The following is a 22,792-nucleotide window of genomic DNA, read 5'->3' as shown; positions in this document are numbered from 1 at the left end:
ACTGGTTCAAGGCAAGTCATTGGTCTTAGGTTTATCTTCAAACAGAAGTGATAATACTTTGTAGAACTGCTATGAAGATTCCTGGTGTTTTACTTCACAGACATAATAGTTTAGATTTTAATAAATGGCAACTATTATTTAAAAGGCATTGCAAGAGTGGGCTTTAGAAATGGACAGAATGGAGTACACATTCTGGTTCTGCTATTTATAAACTGTGTCCTTGAACAACTCACTTGAGACTGAGATTTCCTAACTCTAAATTGGGGCTAATACCTTTCTTCCATGGAGGACAGGGCATGACACAGGAGGCATTCAATATGGTGAGTGTGTGTGCACAACTGCATAACTGGCCGGGCTAAATTTGGTGTAGTAACAAATCATGCTAAGCTGCCTTGTTATTTCAGATGGCCTTCCATCCCAAACCAAAGTGTTATTTCCTGTGGCTCTAGTCCATATTTCATAAGCAGAACTTAAGGACAGCAAAACGTTTATTTGAAAAAATTACTATGTATTGAAAATATACATTAGAAATTACATACTTCCATAGCATTCCCCTCCCACACCACAAAAAGTAGAAATATCTCTTTGCTATGCTAATGCCATAGGTAAATTCAAACAAAAAGGAAAACAGCCCCCTTTCCTCATTTAGAGTTGTAGACAGGAGGGGGGGTCAACTTCTATCTGCCAATCAATAGGAATTTAGTAAGTCCCAGTCTTCCATAGCAAGACAAACATATTTCTGCTTTGCAGGCTGCGACGAGTTACTCTGTTCCTTTTCTGGCTCTTCAAAACCTCTCTTCTTGCTCTTCGTTGACTCTTGGCTAGAAACAGCTTCACATTTCAACAATGGCCCATGGCATTCTGGGGCTTTCTCTCTATAGAACTGGAGCTTCTCAGAAGAGTTCGTGTGGGTGTCTGCCAGGGGACACTTCACTGTTTCTGTTCGAGCCCGCTTCCCATCTGTGAGAGAGAAGGGAAGGGTGATGAGTTTACTATGCAGTAATGCTAACACCTGCCTGGGTCTAGAAAGATAACCCAAAGAAAGTGACAAAGGCCCAAACAGGGTGACATTTAGATGAATTTATTCCCTTTTGAATGTCCTCTAAAATAACAGTGGCATATGCACTAGCCACTGAAGATGTGTATTCTGCTACTTACTTCCGGGATAAGAGACCTTAGGCAAGTGACTTGAGATTCAGTTTTCACATCTTTTTTATTTATTTTTCTCTGAAGTGAGAAGTGGAGAGGCAGACTCCCACGTGTGCCTGACTGGGATCCACCCAGCATGCCCACCAGGGGGTGATGCTCTGCCCATCCAGGGTGTTGCTCCATTGCAACCAAAGTCATTCTAGCGTCTGAGGTGGAAGTCATGGAGCCATCCTCAGCACCTGGGCCAACTTTGCTCCAATGGAGCCTTGGCTGCAGGAGGGGAAGAGAGAGATAGAGAGGAAGAAGAGGGGGAAGGGTGGAGATGCAGATCAGCACTTCTCCTGTGAGCCCTGGCCGGGAATCAAACCTGGGACTTCCACATGCCGGGCTGATGCTCTACCTCTGAGCGAGCCAGCCAGGGCCAGTTTTCTCATCTTCATAAGGGTATAAATTCTATTTAAGGGTGATGTGAAGATAAATGAAATAAGGTACATAAAGTGCTTAGCACAATGCTTGGCACACAGTAAAAGCTAAAAACCATTTACTATTACTATTCAGAATCTGGACTTGACTGTCATCTAAGAGGCAAATTATATTACAAGTCCAGCAAATGATACATTATAAATATTTTTTGGTTTGCCCTGGCTTCTTCTTATTTTGTTACCTTTATTTTTCCTTCACTGGATTTCATCACTTATCCCCATTTAAAGAAATTATAGTAAAATATATGTAAGTAAATTTACTGTAACCATTTTTAAGTGTACAGTTCTGTGGCATTAAATACACTCACAATGCTGTATAACCAATACCACTATCCATCTCCAAAACTTTTTCATCTTGCAAAACTGAAACTCCATGCCCATTAAACAATAACTCCCTATTATCCTTCCCCTAGCCTGTGACAACAACCTTTCCACACTCTGTCTCTATGACCTGACTATTCTAGAGCCTCATATAAGAAGAATCATACACTATTTGTCTTTTTTTTTGACTGGCTTATTTCACTTAGCATAATGTCTTCAAGTTTCCCCCCATTACAGCATGTGTTAAACTTTCCTTCATTTTTAAGGCTGAATAATCCACTGTACATAAATAATACATTTTGTTTATCCTTTCATCTGTTGAGCTGCTTCTACCTTTTGGCTCCACTTAATTCCTTTTAAATCTTCTGTAATCTATCTACTTTTGTGCCACTGCAAGTCATTACTGGAAGAAGATGGGTTATAAATACATACATTTAATAAACTATTTTTCAGGTACTGGTGCTCAAAGCCAAGTGTGAACTTACACTGTAGGCTATGTTGAGCGAACACAAGTCTTGGTGATCTAATTAAGTCAGTACTATCGCAATTATTTTTCCCACTTTGTGAAAACAAGCTAACTGCTTTAAAGGTGCAAAAACCTAAGGGCAAAAATTACAAAAGAAAGGAAATTTCTCACAGAAACGCTGAGCTGCCTTTCGAGGTTCCAAGGCTTCTTGTGGCTTCACAGCTCCCGAAGTCACACGCTCCCACTGCAGAACGATCTAAAACGCATTGGGAAAGATATGAATCTGAACAAAATCTCAAACCTTCCGTGTTCCCTTTTGTTCCCTTTCTATAAACATAAACCCCTGCTGTAATCTTACTTCAGATCACTGGTAATAAGAATTAAAGAATCAAGTCAAGCCTGGATTTTAATACAGGAGTTAGAATACAAACACATTAGATATGTGTATCTGCATGACTCAGGAAAAAATCTTTAAAGCTCTTGCCCTATTTTCATCTCTATACCAAGCTAGAAATAAACTGTATTTCCTTAAACTAAATACTAAAATTGAAAACCTTAGTCACTATTACTCACACATACCTAGTCTCACACTCTCATGCCCTAAAATATACCAAGTATAACTCAAACTCCTGTATGTGTTTAAAATGCCTACATTTCCATATCCTCAAGACACTTTTTAAAACCATTAAAGATGTATTTTTATTAAAAGCTACTACGAATTCTTTTGGAAATCTGGCTGAGTATAAACTATTCATAAATAAATGATTATTTCACATGTACCATGAGTAACAAGAACCAAATTTAATATTTTTCATTATGGTATACAATAAAATGATCATAAAGAAAAACATGTTCAGGACACAGAGGTAGTACAACACAGTTTAAGAACACAATTCACTCTACTACTTACTAGCCAAGGGATTCTTGGCAAGTGATTTAATTTCTGAGTCTCAATTTCTTCATCTGTTCCATAACATACATGAACGGTACAGCACAGTGTCTGGCACACAGAAAGCACTTGATAAATATCAGCTGTCATCCCTTCTATACTAGTTTTCCTGATTATGGAAAATGTGGACAAGTCTAAGAGAATGCCCAGATGGATTAGCTGAATCTGGTGACTTGGTGGGCAACTGAGAAAACAGTGCTTCCACTAAGAAAGAAGAACATCAATAAGAAGAGCTTGGGGACAGGGAAGAAGAAAATGAGTTAGGTTCTGGACAAGCTGAATCTGAGATGCCAGGTGGAGATTTATGGATGATATTTAGGAATGGGCCTAGTGTGTGAGAGAAGGTGGAATTATCCCCACAGGGACAGTTAAAGCTCTGAGACAGTAAAGATCACTATGGGAAAGTGAGCTGGAGATAGTGGAGAAGAGGTGAAGAATCAGCAAGAGCTAGAGGGAGGAGTGAAAAAGTTAGGGAAGAGCCAGGACAAAAACTGAGAGAGAGAGAGAAAGTACAGGGCAGACATGTTTATATCAACGCTGCAGAAAAGCCAAGGCAGGAGAAAATGAGATCACGTTACCTTCAAGAGAACACCTGCTCGCCTGATCAGGTGGTGGCGCAGTGGATAGAGCATAGGACTGGGATGCAGATAACCCAGGTTCAAGACCCCAAGGTTGCCAGCTTGAGCGCGGGCTCATCTGGTTTGAGCAAAGCTCATCAGCTTGGACCCAAGGTCCCTGGCTCAAGCAAGGGGTTACTCGGTCTGCTGTAGCCCCACAGTCAAGGCACATATGAGAAAGCAATCAATGAACAACTAAGGTGTCGCAATGAAAAACTGATGATTGATGCTTCTCATCTCTCTCCATCCCTGTCTGTCTGTCCCTACCTATCCCTCTGACTCTCTGTCTCTGTAAAAAAAAAAAAGAAGAAGAAAAAAGGAACACCTGCTGTAGAGAAGTGGAGACCAGACCTGGATTACAAAGGACTGAGAACTGAGTGGGCAATAAGGAGGTGGGAGAGATAATAGGAACAATTTACAGTTCTGCCGGGGGATGAAGAACATGTAAGAGTAATAGTTGTGTTTATACACAAAGAAAATAGCCAACATAGGGAGAGACTGAAGCTGCAATGGTGGAGCAGTAAGAGAAAGTAATTATTAGTAAAATATCACAGAGGAAGCTGGTGATCTTAGGGAATGGAACTGGAAAAATAAAACAAAAAACTAAAGGGTATCACTGGAATAAAATAGCATCTGTTTCCCTTAGATAGGAGGGAAGTAGAATATAGCTGAAGAAACAGCCTCATATTTTCTGTCTTCTGCTGAGAATGAGGCAGGAGCACTGAGTCAGCCTGAAACAGTTTCAATAAGGGATCAACAAGGGATAAAGCGCTGCGGCCCAGCCCTAGGGGCAAGGCTGAGGTGGCACGGCATGAGGCTGCACAGAGCCCAGTTCACCTACTGCAGGCCAGGCTGCGAGGTATTTTACTTCACCCATACCAAGCTCTGCAAGAGATATCCTGGTTCCTGCCATTTCAAAGGTGAAGAAACAGAGACTCAAAATTGCCTTGAGTCATACAGCTATTGGGGTTGTCAAGCCAGGATCCCAAACCCAAATCTCTAACTCGACAGCCTATGCTCTTTCCACCATGACACCTGCTACCAAACTATACCAAGTCTTTATTATGACCATCCCACACCTACCTGCCCAAGTCCACTATTGGGTATGTCTAGGATTCATCAGTGCTACCAACTGTCTGGCAACGCAATATGGTAATTATTTCAGCATGCATTTTCTGGACCAACTTCAAAGTGCTTCTGAAGCACTGACTCACCAGCACCCCTTCCTGTTTACCTACAGGGAGGTGATACTACAATCAGGCAGTTGGACAGGTCCACCATCATGCATTGATGCTAAGGAGCAATCGAAAACAAAACAGTCTGGGAGTCTTCTAGGCCCCCATCAAGAAATACTGGTGTAAAGTGTCTGAAGGAGAAAGGCACCAGCCTCCGGCAAGCTTGGATCTACTAGTGCCGAGTCCTGGGTTACCTTCTGACTTCCTACCTAAGTCTACTTTTCCAAGTTGAGAGAGACCATCAAGAAGATGACACCAAGTCCAAGTAAAGTTAAGCCAAGAGGATGAGGATGGGAATACTCAGAGAGAGAACAAAAAACACTCTTCCCCCCAAAGTCTCTGAGGTACAGAATTGTGCCCCCAAAAGAGGAAGTCAGATTTGAATCTTTATCAGTATGACTTATTCTCTTTCTAGACTGCTAAGAGAATCTGTCCTTCACAAGTTGGGTTATACTGCTTTCTTCATAGCAAGACAGAATTCACTTATTTTTGAAACCTTTTATAAGATGGCATTTTCTCCTAGGTCCAATAAGAATGATGCACAACCTAGTAACCAGAGCATGAGATTTAAAGAGCAGCATCTAATACCTTTCCTTAAGTGGCTGGGTCAGTTATAGAACATCAGTATCTCTGACTTGACAAAAGATGGCACTTGAGTCAAGAAATACCAAGAGGATTAATGTTTGTTCAAAGTGTTGAATAAGAAGACACTTAGAATTAAAATGAAAAACCATGTTAACTGTAGGGGGGAAACAGGCAGTACCTGGTCAGCCCAGCCCTCAGTCTTGCAGTTACTGTGATCAAATTCCTTCAAAGGCACTTTGGAGTGGACAAGACCTATGTGGGTCTGGAGCTTGTGTTTGACAGCTTTGATGTCCTAGTGAGGGAAAGACAGAACAGGAAGCCCACACATCTGGTCAATTAGAACTTGCTTTCAATAGGAAATAAACACCATCATAAATATCAGCCTTTTCTAAACACCAATTAACAAAAGCAACATATCAAATTGTGAGTGCAGAAAAATAAGAGAAGGGAGTAAAAGTCCTACCTTGAGCCCTGTCCCAGAGATATCTAAGCAGTTTAGTTTTCTAAAAGAGAAGAGGTATCCAATTCCTGCATCTGTGATCTCAGGGTTACCTAGATGTCAAAAACACAGGTAGTATTCAGTTACAGTACAACCATTGCTAAAATGCCAACAATAAGGTCAGAAAAAGGTCAAACGATAAAATATAAAATATTAAGTGAACAAACTTTTCAGAGTAAGTTAAATAGAGGGAGCTTATTTTTATTCTATCTGTAATATGAAGGAGCTACATGTGAGATTATCCTTAGATCCTTCAGCTCTAATTTTCTAGGAATTGGGAGGTTAGCAGAAAAATAAATTAACCAGGTAGTTATCCCAAAGGGTTTAATTTGCAACTATATGGAAATAACAAATATAACATAAACTTGTATTAAATTGGTTCATCAGTCTTTGTTCATGGCCATTTCACTTCCAAAGGAAAAAGTCTTATTTTAAAAGGTTTTCAAAGGTTCTTAGACACAGAGATGATTACTACTCTTACTAACTTGCTTATTTTTCCCCCAGAATCTTTTCTTACATATTACCTTCTCATATCCGAGAGTACTACATTTAGCACTGAGTCAAGGTCATGAGCACAGTGCCTGGTACACTGTAGGTGCCCAAAAAGTATTTGTTGAGTGAATACACTTTCCTGGGAGGAAGGCAGAACATTTATTATTATCTTTATTTTATAGAAGCCAAAACCAAGGCTCAGAGAGGTTAAATAACTTGTCCAAGGGGACACAGCTAATAATAGTAACGGAGCAACAAGGAGTGCCCTTTGACCTTAAACCCAGCTCCTTCTATTCCTTTGACATACCATCCACCATCCCACCATACATTTAACAGATGCTCAGTTAAACTGTCAATGATTTCTATCAACTTTCTATCATTGGTGTCAATATCTGGTTAATCCCGAGTGAGTTACCACAATTGTGGATTCATCCAGATTTTCATCAAACAAATATTAAAAAAAACCTAGATGACAGATAACATGGTTCAGCAACTCAAAGAAAGTAAAGATGAACCAAATGTGCTTTATAGGTGCTACAAATATGATAAACAGCTGTCCTGTCTGTACACAGTGAGTGGCAAGGATGAATCTGTCAGGCTTTTCCTACCGTAAAGAGGCCAGCATGCCAGGAGAGGTATTTGGCCAGGGGTCAGAGCCTCTGGCTTTAGCCCTGCTCTGCCACTAACTTGCTGTGGCACCTAGGAAAGTCCCCTCAATTTATCACCTCTGAAATGAAGGGTAGAACTAAATGATTTATAAGGCCAATCTTCAAACATTAATAATCTATCATTTCTAATAAAACTTACAAGATAAGTCTAATAATGTTAGATTTTCAAGGCCTCTTTTCATCACTCGAACTGGTGCTGTCATTTTCCGAACCCCGGCATCAGATAAACAATTATCCTTCAGGTGGAGTTGAGTTACACTAGAGAAACAAAGTCCATAAATAAATTAATTAAAGAGAGTTTGGGAAAGTACAGATGTAACATACTTTCATAAATTTTATTTAAAAATATAAAATATCCTCTAACCCCTATTTCACACCAATGCATTTAATGGAGTTAAAGATCTTTTAGTGCTATTTCAGTTACTAAGTGAGAGTTAACTGAGGGATTCAAGTATCTTATAGTATTAATCTCAGATCGCAGAAGGCACTAAAGGTATATAGTAGAATGAAATAAATGGACTTCATTAAGGAGATGAATATACCTTGTTAAACACAAAAGTTGCATTCCTGACAAATACTGTGTAAAACCCACAAACACTCTAAATATGCCAGGAAAAGTCTGCTAAAGAACTCCTTTGAGAATTCTTTTGGCAAAGCAAACAATCCTCTAAATTTAACTAGCTTTATAAATCCAGATTTTCAGAATTGGTTTTTAAGACATACCTATAATCCAATCCCATCCAGCTACCCTGACACTGGTGTATGAATGTGTTCCCCTGTCCCACACACAAGAAATCTGAATTTTTACTAACCTCACATAAAAATACCTTTATACACTGCAGTATGCGTCTGTCCTAGGAAGGCCCCAGAAAGCGGGTTAGACTCAGGTTGTAATGCTGTTATCCCTCTGGGTGTTTATGAAACCACAAAGGAATCCATTTGGCCCCCTCTGCTGACCAGACTGAGATCAGTCAGATTTGTGAATGTTATGAACTGGGGGCTTTCTGTAAATTATGTTTTTTGAAAAGGATGTATTTGGCTGTCTTTAATAGTTTACTTTTTAAATAATTTATAGTTCACTGATAGTTAAAATAAAAAATGTTAACTACAGAAAATTGTATAACTTCTCATTTCTTGCTTGAATAAACTAGAACTAGACAAATAAAGGGTAAAATCATGTTTCAACCAGGTAGCTTCAAGTACTACACTGAAATAAAGGTTATTTATAAAAATGAACCACCTGACTTACTTTCGTAAGAGTTGTCCAATCTATATTGTTTCTACCAAGTAAATGGAAGTTGAAAAAGTCTACGAAAAATATTAGCAAATAAGCACAGGAGTGGGGGACAACTGGCATTCTTCAAGATGATCCTGATGGATCATAATTTTAAAAAATAATAAAACAATTCATCTGCAAATGGTGGCAATACCTAGACAGAGCCTCATTGGTGAGATGTTCTAGAAGTTCATGCTCATCTCCAAGCTTGCAACAGGAAAGATCCAGGCAGGTCAGCTCCCGGAAAGACTTAATCTCCTCAAGTTTTTCTGAAATCACCAGATATCTGTGGCATGGAGAAGAATCAACAGGTTTTCTTTCCCTTCTCTTAAAACATTACCATTTGTGGCTCTGTGCCGCAGTCAACATTACATCAGGACAAAGTACAATGCAATAAGCAAACTTTACTGATTACTATGTGGGCACTGGTAGAATTTTTTCATTAGCAAATGCCTTGAAAGTCTTACATGATAACGAAATAAAAACTTTAAACAAGTAGCGGAAAGTATATGAACAAAGACAAGTCACAGGAGAGAACACCTGCTTTGTTAGAAGACAGACAGACTTTGGTGGTATTGGGAACTTACTGAAGAATTTCCAAACTTTAGGACACTCAAAAATTTTAAATTAATCTTTCCTCTAAGCTTACTTTTTATCTAATGCTCAATATTTAGTGGTTTGAAAACTGGAACAGGACCAAGAACTGTGGGTTCTAATCTTTTTTTTTTTTTCTTGGTGACAAAGACAGAGAAAGACAGAGAGAGGGACAGATAGGGACAGACAGGATGGGAGAAAGATAAGAAGCATCAATTCTTCGTTGTGGCACCTTAGTTGTTCATTGATTGCTTTCTCATATGTGCCTTGACCAGGCAGTATAATCTTGACATCCAAGAAAATACCAAGATATATTTGGCAGATCACATTTTACCTTTCCTACTCAATCCCAAGTTTAAGTAGCTGCTCACTCCACTGTGCCTCTGCTATCCTAACTTTACTTTGAAAATATGTGCAACATGATTACTATGAGGACTCACTCTAACCTAAATAGTTATTAAGACAAACCTGTGAACACAACCAATTTAATGACACTGGAGCCCTCGCCAAAGGAAGCATCAGGGAGATCTCTAAAGAAAAGGCTATCAGCAAGGCATTCCCCATCCCAGGCTGTGGCCTCCACCCTGCTTTCTAGTCGTTTATCTCTTTTAGATGACATCAGCGAGAAAAAATGAAAAGGGATTAGGTGTGACAGGAAACAGAGGGAGAGGATCCTAAAAGAACAGGGAAAGTGACTTGTGGCAAAAGAATGCTTTTCTCACCCCCTTTCCTCATGGATGTCTAGATGTTTTTCACAGAGAGATGGCATGCTAGGACCAGTGGGGTTATACTTACAAGTGTTCGCATCTCTACTCTGTCTACTCTGTCAGCTGGATAATAATGACCAAAAACAGGATGGAATAATCTATTGGTAAGAGAGAAGTTAGATCTCTTTTCTTCCTACTTCCAACAAAGGTAAGAGGTACAGAAGCTATTGCTGGCCTGAGGGGTAGGTACAGATGGCCTGGGGCACTAATATCCTCTCTAAGCTGCCTGAATGACCAAGCTCAGCTGGGTACACAAATGGGCCTTATTTACTCAGACTATTTTAACTGCACTATAAATAAAGCTGCTGTTTTCCATCTTACAATCACAGAGTTGAAGTGAGTTTTAATGGGGATTTGAGGGATTACTGGAAATCAGAGAAAGAAAAACATATCCTTTGATCAATGAACTAAAAGATTTTTAGTAATTCTGAAACAGGTTATCTGAGAAGGACATAGCAATATATAACATAATTAACAAACATTATAAAAATCAAAGCTGAGAAACCAACATGCAAAACAAAAGACCTTACTAGATGTTTATCTAGAAGAGCAATTTTCAACCTTTTTCATCTCATGGCACACATAAATTACTAAAAATCTGCAGCACACCAAAATATATATTACCTGTCCATCTGACAAAAATAAAAATAGGTATAATTTTGATTGCTTTACAAAATAATAATAATAGTAATTACGTACCCTTTTTGCTCCAGCATGACTTTTTAAAAAATCATGTGCCTATATAAGGAGTTCTGGTACCAAGAATTAACCAATCCGACATAACCTTATGGAACATAACCAATAAAATTCAACTCTATTTTATGACCTATATATTTATGAATCAAAACAGAGAATTTACACTGGATGGCTATTGTGGTGTTGGCTGTTATCATTTTATATGTGACAATCTAAGGGAAAAGAGGTCAGTGCCCCTGCCTAAATAGTCAAGTACATATTGTGTGTTTTAAAAATTCTTGCAGCACACTGGTTGAAAATTGCAGATCTAGAACATAAAGTTCTATAGTCTTGCTCCAAACTAGTCTTCCAATTTTCATCTTAATTATTTATTTATTTATTCATTTTTTTAGAGAGGAGAGGGAGAGACAGAGAAAGAGAGAGAGAGGAGAGACAGAGAGAGAGAAGGGGGGAGGAGCTGGAAGTATCAGCTTCCATATGTGCCTTGACCAGGCAAGCCCAGGGTTTTGAACCGGCGACCTCAGCATTTCCAGGTCGACGCTTTATCCACTGCGCCACCCAGGTCAGGCCACCAATTTTCATCTTAAAGAGTTCAAAAGTGAAGGGAGAGCCTGACCAGGCGGTGGCGCAGTGGATGGAGTGTCAGACAGGGATGCAGAGGACCCAGGTTCGAGACCCCGAGGTCGCCAGCTTGAGTGCGGGCTCATCTGGTTTGAGCAAAGCTCACCAGCTTGGACCCAAGGTCACTGGCTTGAGCAAGGGGTTACTTGGTCTGCTGAAGGCCAGCAGTCAAGGCACATATGAGAAAGCAATCAATGAACAACTAGGGTGTCGCAACAAAAAACTGATTGATGCTTCTCATCTCTCTCCATTCCTGTCTGTCCTTATCTATCCCTCTCTGTCTCTGGAAAAAAAAAAAAAGTGAAGGGAGAAGCAACAGAAAGAGCATAGACATATTTTAGTGTCAGACAGACCCGAGTTTGGATTCTAACAACTCTAATTATTTGTGTGATTGTGAGTTACTTACCTCTCCAAGCCTCAATTTCTCCAGCTAAAATATAAGACTGATGATTACTTCTTTTAAAGGATTAATGCCCTCGTTAAATGTTAGTTATAATTACTTCAGTTAGACAGGGTGATAGTTTAAGAAAAACATACTTGCCTCCCTGCGACCACCAGCGGGATTAAAAATCACCAGGGTTTCAACACAAAGAGGAGAGTTGTGCAGGGCTGGAACCCAGTTGCAGAGACACTCGCTTCTCCTTCTGGCAGGCAGCTTTGTGACTCAACCCCAAGACAGCAAGCGCCTGCACCTACCTACCCAATTATCTTATTTCCCTTTGACCTGAACGCTTCTGCGCTGGTAACATCTTTGCTGCTGCTGTTTCAGCCCAGGATTGCAAATGCAAACCCACCCTCCTGCCCTCTTCCTATTTTCCTTTGGGAATTCAAAAGAAGGGAAGTTTGTGATCACAGTTGAAAATTGAACTCTTATTCTCCCTTCTCTCTCCCCACTCTCTAAAATGAATAAATAAAATCTTTAAATAATTTTTTAATTATTGATGAGAGAAACACTGATTTGTTGTTCCACTTATTTATGCATTTACTGGGTGCTTCTTGTATGTGTCCTGACCAGGGATCAAACCCACAACCTTGGTGTACTGAGACAATGCTCTCAGCAACTGAGTTACCGGCCAGGGCATTAAGGCTCTTGATATATATTGCTAAGCTGCTTTCCAAAAATGCTACACTAACTCATGTGCTTGTCCTGGCCAGATAGCTCAGTGGTGAGAGTATTGTCCCGAAGCACAGAGGATGTCAGTTCAATCCCCAGTCACATACAGCAGTGGTCCCCAACCCCCAGGCCACAGACCGGTACCAGTCCATGGGCCATTTGGTACCGGTCCGCAGAGAAAGAATAAATAACTTACATTATTTCTGTTTTATTTATATTTAAGCCTGAACAATGTTTTATTTTTTAAAAATGACCAGATTCCCTCTGTTACACCTGTCTAAGACTCACTCTTGATGCTTGTCTTGGTCACATTATACATTTATTCATCCCACCCTAAAGGCTGGTCCATGAAAATATTTTCTGACATTAAACCAGTCTGTGGCCCCAAAAAGGCTGGGGACCACTGACATACAGGACAGACTGATGTTCCTGTCTTTCTCTCACTCTCTCTCTTCCTCTCTATAAAATCAATAAAAAACATTTTTAAAAACTCATGTATGTGCTCATCAAACATGAATAAAAGTACTATTCTTATCCAATCTGACATCACAAATGAATAAAAAGCATTTTCACCATAATGAAAAAAAACCTATAATGGGAAGTAGAGGGAAAAAACAGAATACAAATTGTAGATTAGGATATAAAGATATGTATTTGTATTTTTTTTTAGAGGCAGGGAGGCAGAGAGACAGACTTCTGCATGCGCCCCAACTAGGAGCCATCTGGCAAGCCCCCTACTGGGTGATGCTCTGTTCATCTGGGGCCACTGCTCCACTGCTCAGCAACCAAGCTATTTCAGCACCTGAGGCAAGGTCATGGTGCCATCCTCAGCACCTGGGCCAACCTGCCCAAACTATTTGAGCCATGGCTGCGGGTAGGGAAGAGAGAGAAAGAGAGAAAGGGAGATAAGAGAGGGGGTGAAAAAGCAGATGGTCACTTCTCCTTTATGACCTGACTGGGAATCAAACCCAGGACTACCACACACTGGACTGACTTTCTATCACTGAGCCAACTGGCCAGGGCCTAGATATGTATTTGAAAATGACTACCATGAATGTTGATACTATTAATTTTTTAATATTACAGTTTTATGTTATTTCCTAAATATATAGTATGTATTACCTTGATCAAATAATCTTAAAACAAGGTATATATCATAATTCTATTTTTCATTGTTCAAATTTTCTACAATAAATGTAAATAACTTGGAATAAAAAATAAAGAAAATGTATTTCAAATATATGAGCTGCAATGAAATACTGCTTGACTTTTTCATTTAGGCAAGGTAATTTTTTCCTTCCCACTGGCAGTACCCCCAGGCCTGTAACTGAAACAACAGCACAAAAACAGAACTTTCATAGGGTATCTGCACAGTTCATGAGTACGTGGTCCTGTTTTTGTCTGCTTCTGTTTATGTCTTTTTCTTTTTATAGTACAGTATTTAGCCTGGGATAAACAAATTAATTCTATGAGCAAATTAAATAAAGATTGCTTCTTTACTTTTTCAAGCATATGAGCTTAGTTACACTTTCTGGTATGATTTCTCTTATTTTATTACATACTTTCTGTTTAGCCTAGTTTTTTGTTTTGTTTTTTTAGTGAGAGAGAGACAGATGAGAAGCATCAACTTACAGTTGTGGCACTTTAGTTGTTCATTGGTTACTTCTCATATGTGCCTTGACCAGGGAGTTCCAGCCTAGCCAGCGACCCCTTGCTCAAGCCAGTGACCTTGGGCTCAAGTCAGTGACCATGGGGTCATGTCTATGATCCCATGCTCAAGCTGGCGATCTCTAGTTCTGAACCTGGTTCCTCAGCATCCCAGAATGACACTCTATCCTCTCTGCACCACCACCTGGTCAGGCAAGCCTTGTTTTAATGATCATACAACTGTGCATCTTAATAGTAACCTGCCTTTCACATTTTCTAATTACAAAAAAGTTCATATAGTGGTATGCTATACAGCTATTTAAAAAATCTACAAGTACTGGATCTGGCCAGTTGGCTCAGTGGTAGAACGTCGGCCTGGTGTGCAGAAGTCCCGGGTTCGATTCCCGGCCAGGGCACACAGGAGAGGCTCCCATCTGCTTCTCTACCCCTCCCCCTCTCCTTCCTCTCTGTCTCTTTCTTCCCCTCCCGCAGCCAAGGCTCCATTGGAGCAAAGATGGCCCGGGTGCTGGGGATGGCTCCTTGATCTCTGCCCCAGGCGCTGGAGTGGCTCTGGTCATGACAGAGCGACGCCCCGGAGGGGCAGAGCATCGCCCCCTGGTGGGCGTGCCAGGTGGATCCCGGTCAGGCGCATGCGGGAGTCTGTCTGACTGTCTCTCCCCGTTTCCAGCTTCAGGGAAAGAAAAAAAAAAATCTACAAGTACTGATAAATGATTTTCTTTTCCTTTTTTTTTTTTTTTTTTTTTACAGGGACAAAAAGAGAGTCAGAGAGAGGGACAGACAGGAACAGAGAGAGAGATGAGAAGCATCAATCATCGTTTTTCCGTTGTGACACCTTAGCTGTTCATTGACTGCTTTCTCATATGTGCCTTGACCGCGGATCTTCAGCAGACCGAGTAACCCCTTGCTCAGGCCAGTGACCTTGGGTCCAAGCTGGTGAGCTTTTGCTCAAACCAGATAAGCCCGCGCTCAAGCTGGCGACCTTGGGGTCTTGAACCTGGGTCTTCCACATCCCAGTCCGACACTCTATCCACTGAGCCACCGCCTGGTCAGACTATGATAAATGATTTTCAAAACGTGAAGAAACCAAGGTGCACAACAGTGTAAGCACTGTGTTGCCATTTGTATGACAAAGAGGAGTATACTGTGTATGCATGTATATGTGCAGAATATCTCTGGAAAGATATAAAAAAAATTGATAATAGTTGCTTCTGGAGAGAAGAAATAGGAGATAGATGGGAGGGAGGCTTATGTTTCATTTTCTTTTTTTGTATTTGCTTTAAATTCTTTTCTGTGCATATATTTTTAAAGTTTTCTCTTTTTAATTAGTAGATGCTTTGGAAGTCATTTTACATAATGGTGGAATAATAATTTTAAATAAATCAATTAAAGTATATGAGCAAAGGCAAGAAACAAACAAAAAGAATTTGCTCTGTTAGGAAAGACAGACCTTGGTTTTAGTGTTGGGACCTTATTCGAAAATCTCTAAACTTCAGGCTACTTGAAATTTTAACCCTCATTCTTTTAAAGTTACTTTTTTTTTAAAATTTTATTTATTTATTTATTATTTTTACAGAGAGAGAGTGAGTCAGAGAGAGGGATAGACAGGGACAGACAGACAGAAATGAAGAGAGATGAGAAGCATCAATCATTAGTTTTTCATTGCGTGTTGCAACACCTTAGTTGTTTACTGATTGCTTTCTCATATGTGCCTTGACTGCAGGCCTTCAGCAGACCAAGTAACTCCTTGCTGGAGCCAGTGACCTTGGGTTCAAGCTGTTGGGCTTTTGCTCAAACCAGATGAGCTCATGCTCAAGCTGGTGACCTCGGGGTCTCGAACCTGGGTCCTCTGCATCCCAGTCGGATGCTCTATCCACTGCGCCACCACCTGGTCAGGCTTAAAGTTACTTTTTATATAATGCTCAATATCTAGTGGTCTGAAAACTGGCAGAGCTGAGAACTCCGATTACTAATTTCCACATCCCCAAAAGCATACCAAGAGGTATGTGGCAGATCACATCTTTCTTCTATTTTCTTTTACTAGAAAAGTTGGTAGAATAGTATTTTCTACCTAATAGAACTGTGGCAAAAAACAAATTCTTACAAAATAAGAATAACTTTCAAAATAAAGTTAAGTGTGGACTGGGGGAGTGAGAAGACAATGATTTTCCTCAAGATGGCCTACCACTTTGTGTCCGAAAGCTCTAAGCTGAAGTGCTACTTGATGGGGAAAGCCCCCAAGCCTATGGAGGCCTAGGGCTTGACACAATTAACACATCCAATAAAATACTCAATATCCTATTCAGAATACCCACCTGTTTCGTAAACACAGGGAGCAAAGCACCAGACTTCCGTAGGCCTCCGTGAATTTCTGTAAAGCTCTCAGCCCCGCACCAGGCTCTGTGAATTTCTGTCTGGCCTCAGCAGCAGAGAACAGCTTTTCAGCAATCTGCTCAGGAAAGCCAATAAGGGAATCAATGTGATCAACATTGTCGGAGATGAAGCCTAGGACCAGGCTGAAGAGGGATTTGGCAGAGTATCGAAGGTTCCCCTCCCGGGTGTACGTGAAGATGAAATGATCAGTCTTCTCTTTCTGTGCAGTATCATCTTCCCTGTTCATGCAAAGCTCCACAGAGAAGCCTTTGGGAAACAGTCTGAAAGGCCTTGGCTTCTGCAGGCTACTCCTGACGCCATCCAAGGCCAGATTGACCATGTGCAACTGCCCATTCTCTCGCACATAGATGGGCCCTGGGTCCAGGTGGTTTTCTGAGTTGAGGTAGTAAGACATCGCCTTGCTTTCGACTGTAAAAGCAAGGCACAAGGGAAGCAAATCCAATTAAAATGCCATTTGTAACATGTAACTTCATCTTGCTGTGCCCAGCACTTTACAAGCCTAACAGGCAGGCCCTGTGGCTGGTTTGGGAGAATAAAGCTCGCCAGTTGCCTGTGAACCCTGGCACTGGAGGCTGCTTCTATTGCCTCTACCTAGAATGCCCTTTCCTACCCTCCCCCTTTTCTTAGTTATCTGGTGATCTCTGATTCATCTTTCAAAACCCAGCTGAAATCTCATTCTAAAATTTACCCTAAGTAAGTCTGTCGCAGAAGTGGGCAAAGAATCATCTACAAGGAAAGTCATGGCAGCACAGTTGATATTAGCAAAACAACTGCTAACAACCTAAATGTCTGAAAACAAGTGTGCTATTAAATTATGATACATCCATACCATGGAATGTTATTCAGCCATTAAAATGATAAATTTTTATTGATTTTCAAGTTACAAATCATACATTTGGAATGTGTTTTTTACACCATATTTATACACAGAATACGAACTAGAAATGAAGAATTTCCTTGTTACCATGGCACCTTCCCCACACTTCTCTGTTGTACTTGACTCAATGTTCTGCTACTGATTTGTTTCTGGGTCTGTGTTCTGCTGGTTTGAGCTCGATAGGAGGTACCATGCTTAATTCAACCATATAACCAAAGGGCTCTAGCAACTACTAGGCCCTGGGCAGATATTTGTAGAACTGAAGTTTACTCATTTGCTAAACCTTACATAGACCACAAGCAACAGGGTTTTTATTGGATTTACAAAAGATCTCCATCACAAGAACTAAATAAAAGCAAGTCCAGTCTGACCAAGTGGTGATGCAGTGGATACAATGTTGGCCTGGGATGCTGAGGACCCAGGTTCAAAACCTTGAGGTCGCCAGCTTGAGCATGGGCTCATCTGGTTTGAGTGTGGGCTCACCAGCTTGAGCGCTGGATTGCCATTTTGAGCTTGGAAACCTAGACACAACCCCATGGTCGCTGGCTTGAACCCAAAGGTTGCTGCCTTGAAGCTCAAGGTCATTGGCTTGAGCAAGGAGTCACTACCTCGGCTGGAGCCCCCTGGGTCAAGGCACATATGAGAAAGTAATCAATGAACAACTAAAGTGTCATAACTATGAATTTATGCTTCTGATCTCTCTCTCTTCCTATCTCTGTCTCTTCCTCTCTTGCTAAAACAAACAAACAAACAAACAAACAAACAAACAAAAAACAAAACTATTCTATCCCGTTGGAAGTATTACTTCTATTAAGGTCCTATTAGGGCACTTTTGAGATAAGGCAAAAATATCAAAAACAGTTAGATATTTATGCGATCACATGTGTGACATTTTGTGTTCAAGGACTAACTAGAATAAATAGTAGTTTTCCTGAAGAATTTTAAGATTCTTAAAATTAAATTTTAAGAATCTTAAAACAATACATAGGGAGAAGAGAGGTAAAATTTAATATTATATAGGTCAAAAAGTTATTATCTTTGCAAGACTCACTGACTTTTAGAGTTAACCAACCCAGCTTCTGCACTGATGCAGGGCTAGGATGTAGCTATGATGACACTTAGAAGTGTCAGCAAACAATCAAGTCAGTGATCAAAAATGCTGAGTCTCTGGAGATCAAATAGTTGATCCTGTTTGCTGACATCAGCACAATCCATGTTTCTCCCAAGGATAATTATGTGTGTAAAACACATGAGAAAAGAGGGCCCTACTTAGGCCGAGAGCCTCACCCTAACCTTTCCTGATCATTTTCTTATGCCCTACTCTGGTCATGCAATACTACCCAGGTAAACTGTTGGTGCTCTCTTTTCTCCCTGGCCTTTGCCCATTTGGCTCCCTTTGGCTGGAACAGTCTTCTCTGCTTCCCTGACTGAACTAATTCTTACTCATCATAATGCTCAGGTCACCACCATTCCTCTGCTGGGAACCCTGCCCTGTAGCAGTCAGTGTATGTCTGTCTGGTTTTTCCCAGAGCACCAATGGTTACTTCTCCATAGTACTCAGCACCATGTACTATGTCTGTTCCCATTAATGTCCCCAGAGTTGTGAGCTCTTTGAAGATAAGGCACTTATTTGATTTGTTCCTCTTTCCCAGGCCTAACTAACATAGCACCTACCATTGAGTAAGCCCTCAAGAGATATTTGCTGAACTGACTGAGATGAAGTGTGAGACCTCAAAGGGACAGATTTAGTGCTCTGAGCTGCAGGGCCTGCTGATATTGTTGCTAGGACCCAGCTCCTCTTCCCGGCAACAGCTGCAGCTCCTCCCCCACTTGCTAGATCCTTCTGCAGGTGGTAGAAGCAAAGCAGATGATGGGAGTACACTGCTACTGGTACTACCAGGAGACGGAAAATATCTACGAACCAGAACACAACAACAACAAAAACCCTTCTGTCAGTGTCTTTTATCTCATAATCTTGCTAGTATTCATCCTGCTGCTAAGACGATGTCTCACTTATTCTAAGCTCTTCTTCCAGTAGAAGTAAAATCTGGTCCCTTCAACCTCACAGACTTTAATCTTGATGAGGAGATAAAGCAGATCCCCTTTGATTTACCTTGTGATTGGACATTCAGAGCCCTACTCTCTGCAGATCAGAAAAAAGACAGCAGGTATAGTCCTAAAAGAAATGACTTGATTTTTAATAGAAAGGCAAATTCGGTGGAAGATAATGTATTATAATGGATCTGCATACTCTAAACTCCCTGGCAAAGAAATAGGATCTGCCCATCTGTAGTAATCCTAACACTCACCCCCAGCTGTGCCTTCCACAAACTTTGGAGTAAAATGAACAAATGGATGATTACTTGCACGAAAATGAGAATAGTCTGATTCTATCCAGCAGAGGGCACAGCAGCTTGGGATGGATGTTAACCCAGGCTGCCCCAAATCCTGGCAGTTTCTGCTTCCAGGGATTATTTTCAAAAAAGGGCACAGTTCTGGCTATATTTTTACCTTTAAATTACTCATCAAATGCTAGTTCTCTTTCTAAATAACAAAATTAAATCCAGTATCTCCTAAAGAGTAAACTCACATCATCTGTCCAGAAAGCCCAAAGCCTCTTGATTCTTCAAATATGGCACTTGAAGAACTGATCTTTGTTCATGGTATCCTGGTGACCTTTGATTTCTACTACTGAATCTGTGCATCTTGCATTCTGCCAACAGGCGCTTCCTGAGACTTTGTGAGGTACTATAAAATGATCTAAGAGTTATAACCCTTAGTATTTATACCTTTCAAAGTTAAGAACCACAAAGGCAAGAGGATCCCACACAAAAGTTCTATACTTGGCTTTTGCTTCTGCCTGGCTGTCGTCCAGGGTGGTCTATTATAAATAGGCCCCCTCAGGAGACATACCATGGCAAAAACCCCACACAAACTGTAATCAGTATCTGTTATAATAACAATGTCCAATGTAGATGTGCATTAGCTGTATTTTATATTAGATCAGCAGAGTAATAAAGGAATTCTAATAGTCTCCCAGACCCCTACAGAGAGGCAGTTCTGTAACTCATCCAACACTATAAAAAAATATCACAATAGTGTATGTTTAGTATTTGACTACTATAAATGAACCAACACCACCAAGCATGTCATTTCATCAAATGAATAAAATATAACCTCACTACATTAGTAACTCGGTTCTCTACAGCCTCTTTAAATAAGAGGCAAAATAAAAGAACTGATAACTAAACATAACAGTTCTTTAGAACTTGAAGCCAGCTTACCAAGCAAGAAGCATGCCTATCCCAGTCAAGCAGGAGTTGGGGAAGTAGGAAGCAATAGTATTAAAATTGTGAGTTGAGTCTATGGACAGATCATTTGAAGAAAAAGGAAGAAAACATCTAACTTCAGTAGGTAAAATAAGTTAATAATCCCCGTAATGATAAATCATTGTAAACATTATGACAATAATGATAGTGGGTATGATAGCTACTACATATTCATTAAGTACCTACCAGTTGCCGCGCACTGCGCTAGGTATTACATATATTAAATGAGCTCACATAATCTTCAACAATCCTATGAGGTCAGGACTGCCATTTAACAGATGAAGAGGCTCAGAGAAGTAAATTAATTAACTTAAGGAACAGAGCTAATAAGTGGCAGAGACAGAATCCAATCTCAAGGCTGTATTCCTCCAAAGTTCAAGCTCTTTTCCATTGCATGATGCTGTCTCTCAAGAATAAAAATATGACATAAGCCTTGAGGATTAAAAAAAAAAAGTGTTAAAATTCATCTCACCCACCTGTTTTATCTCACTGGTATTGACTGGCTCAAGCTGGAGGATGGGCTGTGTGTGTGTGTGTGCAGGGAAATTGAAGAAAAAAACACACAAAGAACAGTGGACATCTGAGGAAAGAGTTGGTGGGAAAAGAGCCAGGACAGAACTACGTTGAGGCCTCCCTTCTTCCTTCTGCCAGGGCAGAAATTACCCACATCCCCACACCAGGAAAACATCTGTCAACTCATGGCCTTCATCCCAAGGTTGCAGACTCCCTTGGTTAATTTGAAAATGCAGAATTCTTGACAAATTTTCCAACATGAAAACCCAAACAGAAACTAGTTTCAAACCACGAATACCCAACTAACAATCTTTACCTTCATTGTTCTGTGTCAGCCACCATTATACAATTTTCAACTCCTCCCATTGTTTTTTCCCCCCTTAACTTGTATTTTCCCACCTGCCTTCTCACCCATACTCTTCCCTCTCCCAAGCTCCAGAGGATGATATCATACCCAGCTTGCCCCTGTCTTTTCAGGAACATACCAACCTCCCTCATATCTTGAGATTTCGTTTTTCTACCGGCTAACTCTAGAGCTTCTCACACAAAATCCAATCTCCACACGAAAAACCCAAACTCCTCCTTTCTTCACTCACTCTCAGCTCCTCTGCCCCCACCTCTAAAACCTTATGCCCTTCTAATCCTTCCATGGCCCTTCTGAAATCTGGCTCCCTGTCCCCCAGCCCCAAGCCCACCTCCACCAGCCTCCCCCTCCTTCCTCACATCATTCAACCCCTACCCACTCTGATCCCCAGACACCATCTAGCCTGTCCATCACTATCTATTCTTCCCTTCCTCTCCCTCTCAGAACTCCCTCTCCTAGGATACAAATTTCTCCATCTGTTACCTTGTCTTCTGTCTTCAACCTTCAAAACCCCCTCCCTTTTAAGCCTCACTATGCTCAACTTCACAATCCACAGCCTTAACTTCTTTCTTCCCTTCCTTCAAGACCCCACCCTTTCTAATATTTCAATCCTAGATCCTTTCCTTCTTGCATTTCTCAAAGCCCCTTCCCCAGCACTGCAATTCTCCACTCTCTCAATTCCCACGCATGCCCCTCCCCGAGTCCACTCAAAAAAATCGTGCTCCCGCCCCGCCCCGAACCCCAGTTCCCACTCGCCCCCATACCTAACTAAACCCAGCACCACTACCTCACCCTTATACCCACCTTTCCACACTCCTAGATCCTCATCTTAACACCTTTCACTCAACCACACCCCAACTGCATCCCTCTCCGTCAACCCCTCCCCCACTCCGACCCCCCTCCCCCGCCCCCACTCGCGACCCAGGGCTCCGTACGCGGCCCAGCCCGCGGCCGCCACCTACCTGTGCCCCTACCCGTGGCAGCGAGCTGCAGCTCTTCTGTGGCGGCTCCCTCCCCCCTCGGCGTGGCTGAGAGGGGAAGCGGCTCGGTGTTGCGGGCACAAAGCTAAGGAGGGTGGGACAGAGAAAGGATGGAGGAGGGAGGGGGCTGGGGGGGACC

The 22,792-nt window shown here is 41.1% G+C and overlaps 1 protein-coding gene across 3 annotated transcripts; it reads right to left on the bottom strand.

Moving 5' to 3' along the window:
* Positions 1-470: 470 nt before the first annotated feature.
* On the bottom strand, positions 471-22,766 carry LRRC42 (leucine rich repeat containing 42). 3 transcript variants are annotated; one of them, XM_066376337.1, is made up of 8 exons: positions 22,636-22,766; positions 16,512-16,998; positions 8,894-9,025; positions 7,603-7,721; positions 6,268-6,356; positions 5,983-6,096; positions 2,590-2,674; positions 471-960 (listed from the first exon to the last, which is right to left on the bottom strand). In XM_066376337.1, the coding sequence occupies exons 2-8, from the start codon at positions 16,982-16,984 to the stop codon at positions 689-691; spliced, it is 1,284 nt and encodes a 427-aa protein (XP_066232434.1). In that variant the 5' UTR covers positions 16,985-16,998; positions 22,636-22,766; the 3' UTR covers positions 471-688. The 3 variants fall into 3 exon arrangements, with proteins under 3 accessions (XP_066232434.1, XP_066232435.1, XP_066232436.1); XM_066376338.1 differs by lacking the exon at positions 22,636-22,766 and adding an exon at positions 21,273-21,943; XM_066376339.1 differs by lacking the exon at positions 22,636-22,766 and adding an exon at positions 20,983-21,198.
* Between the last annotated feature and the right edge of the window lie 26 nt (positions 22,767-22,792).

The sequence above is a fragment of the Saccopteryx leptura genome, chromosome 3 (genome assembly GCF_036850995.1).
Source record: "Saccopteryx leptura isolate mSacLep1 chromosome 3, mSacLep1_pri_phased_curated, whole genome shotgun sequence".
NCBI lineage: Eukaryota > Metazoa > Chordata > Mammalia > Chiroptera > Emballonuridae > Saccopteryx > Saccopteryx leptura.
Note: the sequence above shows the minus strand (reverse complement) of the source record. Positions and strands in the feature narration are given on the sequence as shown.